Here is a 13,385-nt window from a genome sequence, read left to right as displayed (position 1 = left end):
AGATGGTCAATAGCCATGACATGTTAGTTCCATTTAGGATGGGGGGGGAGGGGCGTCATAAATTTCCAGCAGAATGGCCTAAGTCGTTTCTGATAACTTCCTTGATGCAGGAAGAGCACTGCAGAGTACATCAGTGGTTTTCAAACATTTTGTTACGGACCATTTAAGATGAATCTTCTTGTGGCCCCACGTTCTCATCCGTATCCCATACCTTCCCTGAAGCAACCATGTGGTACTTGGTTACATGAAGGAAAAAAAATCTTAGGGCAGTATTGAGGAGACTGAATGTGATGGGTGTGGCTGCTGGATTTAAATTCCCTATTCAGTCTGCTGTCTCCCTGGTTGTAAACTGGGTATTTATTAGCACCCAAACTCTTCTCATTGTTGCAGCTCCCAAGGTTCCCATCCATCATAGCACATCTGGATTACTGAAACCTCTTTTTCTGGCCTTGACTGTGCAGTCTTTCCCCACTCAGATCCATTCAGAATGCTGCTGCAGAGACAATTTTCCTAGCCGGTTGCTTTGACCATCTCACCCCTCTTTGTATCCCTCCACTGGCTCCCCTTCTCTAGCACCTCAAATATAAGCAACTTGTCTTCACTTTCAGGCCTCTTCAAGGCCTATCCCCTTCCTACCCATTATTTTATTATTCACTCCATCATCCACTTGCTAAGTTTTCAAACTGGTCCTTGAAAGGAGCAACATCCTTAAAGCCACTTCATTGTTGTTCTTCAAATCCATCCTTAAAACTCCACCTTGCTAACAGGTAGTCTGCTGGTGTGCTGAGACAGCTACCTATCATGCTGACCAATATTGTTTCCTTGTACTCCCCCATATCTCTGTATCCATCTGTGTCCTGTCTTAGGACAGGACCACCTTTTCGTTCTATGCTTGTACAGCGTCGAGCCCACTGGGCTCCTGATCCATAAGGAGTATTGCTAGGTGCTATGATAATATAAATAACACAGCCCTAGCCACACCACGTTCCTTTGCGGTTTGGTTCTGTCCTCTTGTATTTGCTACCTGCCCTAGTGTTGGGGTAGCATACAAACTTGTTCCCTTTCTAATTTTCACCAAATAAAGTGACAGACTTGAACTAGCTGTGCAGGGTGCAGAGAACTGCTTGGGTTTTTTCCGTTTATTTTTAGCTTAAAGTCTTGAACTAGGCCAAACGACAGTATTGGGAATCATTGATTATTGAATACAGATAGATGCATCACGGTAGTGTGGTAATCTGCTGGAAATGTTCGTGTGGTACAGTTCAGGACCAGTGATCTGCATGACTTGTCAAGTGCTGAATTCTTAAAGCCCTAGGCCTCATGATGCCCTAAAATAGACAAGATCAACTGTCAGATTCTCTGGAGAACAGCAATTTTGATAGCAGTTACATAAGTCTTAATAGGCTCCTAAGATTAATTGCCTTGTTCAGCTAATACAAAAAAAATTGAAATCCTCATGAGTAGTGCAGCATGTGCATGGGAAAGGGTTAAGTGAAACTTGCCTTCACATCGTATGGCCTTCCATTAAAATCAAACAGATCTCTTGTGCAAATGTAAATTGTAGAGTGTGCTCCATGCTGTCATAAGGTGACTAATGTGACTCCTATAGTTCAGTTCTGAACAGCTAAAACTGCAGTCCACATCTAATACTGTATCGACTGAAGTAACCAGCACTTGCCTCAGGCTTAGTCTACGCTCCAGAGTTAGGTCAACCTAAGGCAACTTATCTACATAATTACGTTAGTGTACATATTACAGCCTTGCTCTTGCTGATGTAAGTGCCCTACTACACCAACATAATAACTCCATCTCCACGAGCAGCTTGTGTCGGTGTAATTAGGGCGACGCAGCGTCGTGTAGAAACTGTTACTTGTCAATTTCTCATCCTGGAGTGGGGAGCCAGATGTGCTCTCAGCCCCCTACACCACCCCTCTTAAGCTGGTGGAAGTGTTCCAGGTGTGGAAGTGCACCACTGGCAAAAGGAGGGTAGTGTTGACATGAACCACTGCGGTGGTTATAAGTCAACGTAACATTTCTAATGTAGACATGCCCTCGTGATCGTTGTTTTTTTTAGCAATGTGGGAATAGAATTTTAAGCAAGGTGGATTGGAGGCATCAATTACTAACTTACGAAAACAATAGTTGTAATACAGTAGAACTTTAATTCACACTGAGTAAAAGATTCATTGTAAATTACTGGATCTTGTCTTAGTATGTCATGCTATAAAGAAAAGATGATGCATTGATATATTTTGTCAACTGTAGTTTTGTTTTATACTTACCTTCTAAAAATGCATTCTTAGTGATGTTATATCTTCTATTACTACAGCGTTCGTACAGTGCCTAGCACAACAGGGCACCGTTCTAATGGATGAACCAAGTACTACCATAATAAACATGACTGATACAGGGACTGCATGCTTACTCGTGCGTTATATAAGATTGGTAGGATAACTCTGTGAAGGGGGTTGATTAGCTCTGTAAGGTTATATGTCTAAGTATTTTTTGATTTGCTTTAAAACAGATGAGACTTCCCCTTTTCAGGACTTTAACTGGCCATTGCTAATGGCACAGTTAATGCAACTGATAAAGCACCTATTCTCTGCATTTCCCAGTACTTTATCACAAGGGGATGAAAACCTTCCTGCAGCCCTCAGTTAATAAGCATAAACTGAACACTGACAGCTAGCAACTAATGGAGAAGTGGGGAGAAAATGTTACTCTGAACCAGTTTCCATAGTTCCTTTGAGTATTTCTGGATTTAGAGGATATCATCCCTTAAAGGGACATTAACAGCTAGTTTCAGTGTGTGGCTTTGAAACTGTCATACACTCAAATTTTAACTTATGTTTTTGGGCATTTAAATACCCCTTTACAGCATTGGAAACCAAAATATTGTGCTGATGCATGAGAACCAGAAAGTGACACTGACCAACTTAACTGTTGTTCCTGCAATTGACCCAGTACAGCATATATGGTGAAAAGCTAACTAGACTCTGAAATTTTCATCTATAGACCTCTCAGCTCTTAGTAAGAGAAAAGAGGGATCTTTTAAATTACTTTCATCTTCTGTATTGGAGTACAAAAGGCACAGGTTTTAAAATGGCAGCCACTTAATAATTTTCTTGAAGGGCAAGTTTTTAATTCCTCTTTCCTTACAAGATATCTTTTCAGCTCCTAAGATCTGTTTTATACCAACTGCTCCTCAAAGCAGAAGGTGAAAGTCTGCTTCACTGAGAAGGGTCTGCATTATCGAAGAAATGTCACTGAATCCTCTTAATCTGGGATGGTTTAATGTAATGGGCATAACGTTAGTCTTAAACTAATTAATTAACATTTTTTACTCATTTATGGTCCTCGGATTCAATATAAATAGTGCCTTAAAATAAAAATTGCTAAAAAACCTCACTGACTTGAAATCTTTAGTGTGCAAAGAGACTGGAAGAACTCCTGAGGGCAGTAATTTATCTCAGGGGATCAGCTGGGTTTTAACTCATTGTGAAAATTCTGCACACTTCTTGTTCGCTCTATAAAAAATGCTCGAGAGAACAGTCACTTGCATTTCTCAGATATGAAGAAGAAAGAGCTGCTGTTTATATGCCACCTGGCATTTCAGAACCTGGGAGTAAAAGCCTTTAAATGCGAGAGCAGGTTTTCTGAAGGCCACTTACTGTCGTTCTCTTCTCCCCTTTCTCCAGTCTCTCTCATGGAAGAAAGTGAAAGCTGTTGAATGGAAACCTAATGTGTCTGCAACTTTATGTTCATGCTCTCTCTCAGGCCTGAAACTCAGCATCGAGGCCCTGCTACTCATACAGAGAATGATCTCCCTGAACAAGAGGAGGAAATCCTGGGATCAGATGATGATGAACAGGAGGATCCAAATGATTACTGTAAAGGTGAGAGGTTGCCTCTTTAGACTCATGCTAAATACAGTTTGGTGGCGTTCTCTCCCCAGAGGACATTAAACTGTGGTGTCTAATCTGATATATTTTCTTGGCCAGATCTACAATTACAGACTTATATCGGTATAACTATGTCACTCAGGGGTGTGGAAAAATCCACACCCCATGAGTGACACAATTATACTGATCTAACCGCCGGATGTAGACAGCCCTATGTTGGCGAGAGAGCTTCTCCCGTTGACATAGCTACTGTGGAGGTGGATTAGCTACGCCCACGAGAGAAGCTGTCCTCCGGTAGTCATAGGCACGTCTCCACTTGAGCACTACAGCAGTGCAGCTGCGCCAATGCAGTTAGTGTAGACCCTGTCCCTTGTCTCCTAAGAGGTATGCAGAGCAGGAGAGAGTGGATAAAGAGAATCTGTCAGAATGGGAAGCTAATCTGTGACTACTGTGATGTGGATATTAGAATTGTCAGTCGATAAGATTCTTCAACTTTTCCACTCTTGTTAGTGAGGTCTCCCATCACTCAGGAAGAGGTTCCTTTTGGCTACCAAACCAAGCCAGGATCAGCTTGAAATTTTTACCTCTAAGATGTGGGGATAAGTTTGGTCCTCGCTGTTCTGTCTGTGTTAACTTGCATACTTTGCACTCTGATCATCAGGACACTTGACAAACCCATTACCCATCTGCCTCGAGGAGGAAAGAATTAGCTGAGCTCTTTCTGGAAGGCGTGTTTGTCAGCTGTGGAAGGGAGATGAGTCTAAATTCTGAGACTTTAATCTCTGCTTATGGCAGCATTTTTTTGGAGTCACATTAAGATGGCAAAGCCATGCAGCTGCAACTACCTAGTCTGTCCCCTCCGCCACCCGTTTTTTTAAAGGTCATCTGAAAGGCTCTTTACCTGTCCAGACCTGAGGGTTCTGTTTTTAATGCATCATTTAAGGATGTCACCAGTGCTCAGATTATTCCCACAAATGAATTTATGGGTATATTTTCTAAAACAGCACACCTAGGTGTCCAGCTCTCTTTGACTTTCAATGGGAATTGCGCACCTACCTCCTATTTTTGCCTTTGAGTACCCCTCTAGGCTCTGCAGCCCACTGACTTTGGTGTGTTACTGGTAACTGGCAGCAACAGTTCACAGGCTTTGGAAACCGTGCTCTAAGGCTGGTTGTGCTCACTCCTTCTGTGTTAATCTGCACTGGTGAAGTGCTAATGTAGCCAGCAAACACTTGCCTAGCAACTGATCCAGGGCATTTGGTTCTCCCAGTGCAATCCCTGAAAGCTGCTGCCCACTCTTCAGTGATAACTTGTCTTTGACAGCTCAGGACACTGACTCTGTCTTCTGTCAAGATGGGTACATGAAAAAAGCCAAGATCAACAAGACACAAATATAACAAAAAAGCACCTTCTAATTTTGAGAACCCTTTTGTTTTCATTTTTTCCTCTGTCCCCTTCCCTTAGGATTCTCCTGAAAAGATCAGAGGAAATGCTTGCACGTTTTGGAAAATAGAGTGGAGTCGGTTATGCCCACCATACTTCTCTACCAAGCTCTCCTTGCAGAGCTCCTCTGGAGTAGTTAAGGGAATGGGAAGAACTCTGGCTATACAGAGAGACCCTGAGCATTCCTGTCATTGGATCCTGAGGGAAACCCATGAAAAACTTAATTCAGCTACATAGTAAAATAAAAACAAAATGAAAGGCGGGGGGAGAAACTATCAAAGAAACGAATGAAAACAATCAAACTTCTTCCCCCCTGTAGCATATTCTGGACCTCTGAGCCCACATATAGCTCTTCATGCAGGTCAGAACCATTCAGTGCAGGCAATTGGAAAAAGCAAAGAAGGGAACAAGTGTTAAGTCTACACTGGTGACCGTAGATATTTATATACTTTGTCCACAGGGCTGTCCCTGACATTTTGGAATGGGTGTAGTAATCCATAGGCTCTACCACACCAGCAGGGAGTTCTCTGCATAGCACTGTATATACTAAAACAAATACATGGGGTAGATGTCCTACTGTGATGGACCCAAGGCAGCACAAGTTACAGTGGAGCACGTATCAACAGTACATGTAGGAAAGTGCATTGCTTTTGGTGTTGATGCCACAAATGGTAGCGAGAGAGAGCACGCCCTGGATGAGTTTGGCCAGGTAAATAACAGTGCAAACACTGACAAACTGTTGTTAAATAGGCTTAATTACAAACACCTGTCTTAAAAGGAGTGTTAAGACTGAAAAGTCAAGCTTTCAGAGGTTAGGAAATGCCAGAAATGAGGTTGTCCATGCAACATTAATTCAGCCCCCTTGTGCATGTGTATTGTGACAGTCTTGAATTATGATCACATTTTTTTCACAGGCCTGTGTCTCATCCAATACATGGTATTGGATGTTGATCACTGTATGGATAGTTATTGAATATTTTTACTTTATCCTTACTGTTCACCAGTGTCTGTATCTTATTTACTGCACACCCTTCTGACCCTGTTTTGAATACAGAATTTATTAATTTCCTTGTGGACTTTTTAATGACACTCATCACCAAAGAAGGAGTTTTCAAATTTATCATCACAACACCTTCAAGATAAGGTGGTGGTACCCTCATATTACCGATGAGGAACTGAGGCATAGAGATTAAGGCCAAAAGTATCTGCTAATCTGAGTGCCTAATTTGAGACCACTAGGGTCTAATTTTCCCCCCAGAGTGCTTATGGGGGTTATACACTTGATCTATTTAGAATAGATCTCCATGGCCTTCAGTTGCAGCAGAGAGTGCTCAGCACTTCTGCAGCTCAAGCCCCAGGTATCTCCAATTGTGTACTCAGGAATTGAGGAACAAATTAATAGCCACTTAGGAGAGATTTCATTTTAAGTGACTTGCCCAGTATATTATTGAAACTTTATGGCAGAAGCAGAGAGAATTCACTTCTCCAAAGTGGCATTCAACTTCCTTAACCATCCTTTCCCTTCCTGCAGTCTCCTGCCTCCTTCACAACACTCACTCCAATTCTGCAACAAAATGAAGTAGGGGCTCTACAGACAGCAACTCATTCACTACACAGTGGTGATTTAATCCCTGAGCAACATCCATTTTGTGCATTGAATGAGGCAGACGTTTTGTGGGGGGGCGAAATAGTATGTGATCATGTTACTAAAGACTCTCAATGCATATGCATAAGTGGACCAAAGAAATGTTGCACAGGAAATCTTAATTATAGCATTTTCCAAATTCCAAATGCTTGATTTTGCACCCTTAATATCTTTATACATTTTCCTGTGTTAGAAGAACATCATTTTGAAAAGAAGCTGGACTCCCACATGAGTCATGAGAATGGTTGGACCCTTTAGATCCACAGCACAAACTTCTGCCACTTGAGCTAATGGAGTAGCTGATAGCAGTAGCAGGCTGTCATCTTTGTGGATCAGCCACTAGAGGGAGATGAAATTTACATTTTTCTAGGGGGTTTCCACAGATACTTGTCATCGGCAAGTATGTTAGACTCTGGAATCCAGGGTTCAATTCCAAGTTCTATAGGATTGTGTGCTCTAATGGTTATAGAGACCCCTCTGTCCCTGTCCCCTCCCGCCTTCTTTAGTTTCCCTGTCCCTGGCTTTTCATCTCTCAGCATGTTTCAGTGATGCTACTTTCTTCTCCCATGCTGCCCAGACACTAGGAGGGAAGACATTGGGAATACAGGAGAGACAATATCACTGCTCTCAGTTCTGGTGTCTGATGCCACAGCTCCCTGGAGCAATTTTAGGGAAAGTTCTAATCAATCCTGGGATGGCTCATGCTCATTTTGCTGGTGAGGATAGTACATGTGCAGTCCAGCCCACACAGGATCTGCTGGAAATGTTCGTGTGGTACAGTTCAGGACCAGTGATCTGCATGACTTGTTAAGTGCTGAATTCTTAAAGCCCTAGGCCTCATGATGCCGTAAAATACACAAGATCAACTGTCGGATTCTCTGGAGAACAGCAATTCTGATAGCAGTTACATAAGTCTTAATAGGCTCCTAAGATTAATTGCCTCGTTCAGTTTATATAAAAAAAGGTTGAAGTCCTCATGAGTAGTGCAGCATGTGCATGGGAAAGGGTTAAGTGAAACTTGCCTTCACATCCTATGGCCTTCCATTAAAATCAAACAGATCCCTTGTGCAAATGTAAATTGTAGTGTGCTCCATGCTGATGTAAGGTGACTAATGTGACTAGTGCATCTGAAACCTTCAGAGAAGTTAGCTGCTGAACTCTTAACACATCTCTGTTCAGCATCTGCAAACAGTTTTCAGAGGCTTATAGTTGGGTCCAATTTGGGGATTTGTTTTTCCCCACTGGGGTAGGAAAAGATTCATCTCTGAAACCAGCATGACCACCTCCTTTGCCTATAAAAGCACCTTCATACTAAATCATTCTAGTTCAACTTTAATTAGAGCATATTTTCATATAAACTTAGTGGGGTTTTTTACAAAATGCCAAGGAGGAAGCAGTGAGGCTACTCTAGCAGCATTCACATGGAGAAAACACTTATGTGCCCATTACGTTTAACTAGCCTATCAAAATGTGTTGAGTGAATTTTTCCTAAGCCTTGGTTCTTGCTCCATCTGTCTGTTCTTTGACATCCATATGATGGTTTGAACTGATAACTTCCCATTTACTTCTTCCAGGTGGTTATCATCTTGTGAAAATAGGAGATCTATTCAATGGGCGATACCATGTGATCCGGAAACTAGGATGGGGGCATTTTTCCACTGTGTGGCTATCTTGGGACATTCAGTAAGGTTTTTGTTCTTTTGCTGGCATTTCTGCCAAGAATCCAGAGTAGATAATCTTTGCACAGATAAGACTAGCAGACTTCCCTTATGATCTTGCATGTGCTGTGCATACAATGTCAGAAAAGATTATTGTATTAGCTTGTGCACAAGTATTAATATTTATGTTGCATGCATGTATGCAGAAAGAATGCTTGTGTGTTCAGCTGTTTCTGTTCCAGCACTTCAGGCCAGTCAAGGTATAGTTTACCTTAAATGTATAAGGCAAGGAAAACTAACTGGATGTTGTAAGAGCCCTAGAGACAGTTTTCACATGAGTGAATTGGAACTTATCTTCCTGTGTTACTAAAGAAGCAATCCTTAATAACCGGGTCTTGGATGTTCATGAATTAAGAGAATTCTGGGGACCATGTCTTTGAATAGGAGATCAGTTATCACTAACTTGCTATGTCTGTGTTTAAGGGGGAAGAGGTTTGTGGCGATGAAAGTAGTAAAGAGTGCTGAGCACTATACAGAAACAGCACTGGATGAAATCAAACTGCTGAAGTCGGTGAGTGCCTGAAGGCAGAAAGCTCTGTTCAGCTTTGTCCATTTTCAGAGTTAATACCCCACTCAGTTTGGAACATGGCTCCTGTACTCAAGGATCATCTCTTGGTTCCATAGTACATGGGAGGAGTGGGTTACAGACTTAACTGACTAGTGTAGTCTCTGACTGGGTCCTATTTTTGTTTGATCCATAAAGGGGTAAAAGTGAACAAAGCTGACAGATTTACTTAAGGAACACAGTCCAGGTTTTAACCTCTTTTACGTGGTGGTACTTTATCTCCTCCATCAGGGACTACCATGAATATTGGTTATGGCCAGGTCCCATGGTCATACAATAATTGAAACTCCTTGCCTCCTAATCTCCACTTTGCACCTCCCAGAGCTGGTGGCTTTGCTTTTCATTTAAGTTTTATTGGTCAGATGATAAAATATTAATGTTATGTGCTGTTTAATGGGTTGTAGGAAAGGTTGGAGACGGGTATGCACCATTCTGGGATCCACCAGCGCTGCTTAGCACAGCTCCTACTTCCCCCTTTCCTGAGGGCCCCTGAAGAGAGGGGAAAACATGTTACACGCTCAGTGATGTCTAGCTCAGGAATTTTATGAAATGATGTTTCTCGTGTTCCTTATCTTCATCCACGCAGGTCCGCAACACTGACCCCAATGATCCAAATAGAGAGATGGTGGTTCAGTTATTAGATGACTTCAAGATCTCAGGAGTGAATGGCTCCCGTATCCTTTTATAGAACAAATGACAGAGCACAGAATTGAATTAGTATAGGAGTTTCTTGTGCAGCTCTCTTGCCAGTGGAAGTGAACAATGTCCATGCAGCTGTTTTACTGTCCAAAACAAATTTCCAATAACACAGACCTCTCCCAGTGGGCCTTATAGCTCCCTGCAGAGAATAGGCCTAGAATAATCCATCACCACATAGGTTTGTGAAGGACAGTGCTGCTGAGTCATGATTTAATATGCAAGACAGCATGATTGCGCTTGATTAGAGCTGAGTGGCACAGTGTTTTGGGGTTTTCCTCTTTCATCCTTGACCAGGCCACATGCAGCCTTTTATTAAAATCTCTGACTAAAAAATAAAGCATTGTACGATATCAGAGATTTATCTGCTCGTGCTGAATGCAAACTGTAGGCTTCTAATTTAGCAGCATAGGTGAGCTTCTAACTCAGAGGGTCTGCTTTGGCAGCCTTACAGGCCCAATACAGTTTCTAAAGCGCAACCTTATGACCTGCTTGGGAGCTCTTAATATTGGATTGTCAAAGATCCCATGTATGTTTGTAGTATCAAGAACAAAGGCAGACTCTCAAGTGTTTTGCATGACATGAAGCACTTTACTGGGGTTCTCCATAAAGTGTGTTCTACAATTCTGGCCCCAGAACTTTCCTTTGTACCCTACATCCCTCCTTTTCAGAATGAGTGACTTTCATTTACTTTGCTGGGAGTAATATTGCAGAGGGAGAATCCGACCCTAGATGGTAAGCTTTCTAATGTTTATAGCTAAAGCGAAACACAGGACAGCACTATGAATAAAGTCCAGCTCTGCTGCTTAGCTGCAGTGGGAAAGCATATTCTCTAGAGAGCACAAAATCAGAGCAGCTCAGTCCATTGCTGCAAAGAAAGTGATGGAAACATTCCTGTTAATCTTTCCTTATATAAAAAGAAGAGTCTTAGTCTAATTTCGACTCAATGCTGCTCCTTCTATGTTGCTTTAAATTCAAGCAAGAAGAATGCATATACACACTACCTATGAGATGAAGAAAAATGTCATGAACTTTAAGAGCTAGGCTTTTGAACAGCAAATTCTTAATATTGAATCTGTTGCAGAAGTGGCCTCATCAGTTTGCCATTTTTACCTATGAAACACACAGTATTGAAGTTCGGGCCTGTGAAAAGAAAAGGAGGACTTGTGGCACCTTAGGGACTAACAGATTTTTTTGAGCATAAGCTTTCGTCAGCTACAAGTAGCTTTAGGGGGGGGAAAAAAAAAAAGCTGGGAGAGAAATAACGTGGCTTGATTTATGGATTGAGAATTCAGCTCTTTGGTCAGAGTTCAAATTTTGCTATAAAGAGATCTGGGGCGAGAGCCAAGATCATTTGGGAATTTGTCGGCTCAGCTAGGCCGTGTGTTTAAATGCTAGCAGCAGTTCAGACATAGCCCATTGTACAGATGGCCTCTTCCCAGAATTTGGGATTACTGCTATGATAACACCGTTGCTCCAAATGAACTGCATTCTTAGCTATTTTAAGTTTTATATTGCCACTAACAGTGTCAGTCATTGTTCTCACACATTTGCTGCTCCACATACGTAGACGGCTACCTGTGCTTGGAAGGAAAGGGAGTTGGTAGGAGCTGCAACATCAGGAGGCAGAGGTAGTTTCTTGGGGTTAGATTTATTTTCAGCACTGTCTAAGAATCCTGGGGGCTCTTTGGGTCAGGATGTTCCACTTTCTCCTTGACCCTACTGCAGATATCTGTATGGTGTTTGAAGTTCTAGGGCATCATCTCCTGAAGTGGATCATCAAGTCAAATTACCAGGGCCTTCCACTCCCATGTGTCAAAAGAATCATCCAACAGGCACGTTCCAGCTCTCACTGAATTAATACCCTGACCCCAGTGAGAACTGTGTTGTGACTGTAATTGCTTTTCCATCAAATGCAGGGAATGAGACTTGAAGACAAATTCATAGTGGTACATGTTTTCACAAAATAACTAAAATAAGTGGTTTCAGTGGTCAGTACCTGCATTCTGTTTAGCTGACGAGGTCTGCTTTGAACAGTGAGTGTGCGTAACATAAATCCCTGCATGCTAGCTATAACAATTTAAACTTAATAGCGCAAAACTGGCTGGCTTGGCTTTTTACCCCTTCCCCTCCAAATCTTGTTGTCCCTGGGGGGAAGGTAAGTCCCCTCCCCTTTCCCACAATGAGTAGTTCCCTTTATAGCTTTATAAGCTCACTCTTCACTGACTGCAGCACTTGTTTATGGGGGAGAAGGAGGACCATGTACTTTCCCCATACCCTTGTAAATAACTAAGGGAGAAATGTTTCTGGGGAGGTCAGATGGGAGGGAGAAGGCTTAGAGTATTAAAATTCAAGGAGCTTAATTCTTACGTACCTGTAGGTTGAGGAATAGAGGCGAAGATAGCATTTTATTATAATTGCCTAGTTAAAGTTGTATGCAAACTTCCTTTTAACTCAGTAGTAACCATGCTCCGGGATAATGGCCTTGAGGTTTAACTTAAAAGAACTTCCTGTTTGTTACCTAGATAACTATAGAACTTGGATTATTTTCTCACCCTTTCACATCTGGTTTGCTCATTATGTGCATCTTTGAATATCTGTTTTCTTCTCTCCTATGTGCAGGTTCTACAGGGTCTGGATTACTTGCACACAAAGTGTCGGATAATCCATACAGATATTAAACCTGAGAACATTCTGCTGTGTGTTAACGAACAGTACATCCGCAGGCTGGCTGCAGAAGCAACAGAATGGCAGAGATCTGGGGCGCCCCCTCCTTCTGGCTCTGCAGGTGCCTTTTCTATGGAAAACTTGCAGAGTCCAAAGAGATTGTAATTGAGCTGACAAGGGAAAATTCTCTAGTAGTTGTCTCAGCATTGGGAAGCAAAGGAACAGCATTGCCAATCATTTCTATAAAGCCAGTTGTAAACTGCAATACTAGTCATGTGTTCCCACAAGAAGCTTGCCAGTGTAAAAACAGAGTACATGATCATTAACACCCACTTTTAATGTTGGTCTGACATAGATTATGTGGTAAGATAGTCATTTATATAGTGCTTTCTGTAGGAGACTTTGAGAATGCTTTACAAATATCATGTTATTTTCTTAAGAGCTGTTTTGAGTGCATGTGGTGGGTCAGCACTCGTGTGTGTTCTATAAAAGCTTACCTCCTTGAGTGCTCTAGAAAGTGGAAAATTCCTTTCTTTATACAATTCTATGGATGTATTTTGGCAAACTCTTGATGAAATATGAGCGCTACCCATTTACCATCTTGCAGGACAGGCCTGAAAAGGGATTAAACTGTTAGAAGTGGTTTCCTGGTTGTGTGAATGCAATATGTAGCTTATGGCAGAGGCCAGGCTTCATTCTTGTTTGGAGTCTCCACGTACATTCTCAACGCTCCTCCTTGGCATCTTCAT

At 42.0% G+C, this 13,385-nt stretch overlaps 1 protein-coding gene across 3 annotated transcripts in view; it reads left to right on the top strand.

The window, feature by feature from the left end:
• Window positions 1-13,385, top strand: part of SRPK1 (SRSF protein kinase 1) — a 45,097-nt gene that overhangs the window by 15,670 nt on the left and 16,042 nt on the right. For 2 of the 3 annotated variants that reach the window (XM_073319885.2, XM_073319886.2), the window contains exons 3-8: window positions 3,778-3,896; window positions 8,565-8,673; window positions 9,132-9,219; window positions 9,860-9,947; window positions 11,698-11,804; window positions 12,592-12,757. In XM_073319885.2, coding sequence (XP_073175986.2) covers window positions 3,778-3,896; window positions 8,565-8,673; window positions 9,132-9,219; window positions 9,860-9,947; window positions 11,698-11,804; window positions 12,592-12,757 — 677 coding nt within the window. Of the gene's footprint in view, window positions 1-3,698; window positions 3,897-8,564; window positions 8,674-9,131; window positions 9,220-9,859; window positions 9,948-11,697; window positions 11,805-12,591; window positions 12,758-13,385 lie in introns of all 3 variants that reach the window. The other variant, XM_073319887.2, reaches the window with a different exon arrangement.

Source organism: Lepidochelys kempii, chromosome 21 (assembly GCF_965140285.1).
Source record: "Lepidochelys kempii isolate rLepKem1 chromosome 21, rLepKem1.hap1, whole genome shotgun sequence".
Lineage (NCBI taxonomy): Eukaryota > Metazoa > Chordata > Testudines > Cheloniidae > Lepidochelys > Lepidochelys kempii.
Note: the sequence above shows the minus strand (reverse complement) of the source record. Positions and strands in the feature narration are given on the sequence as shown.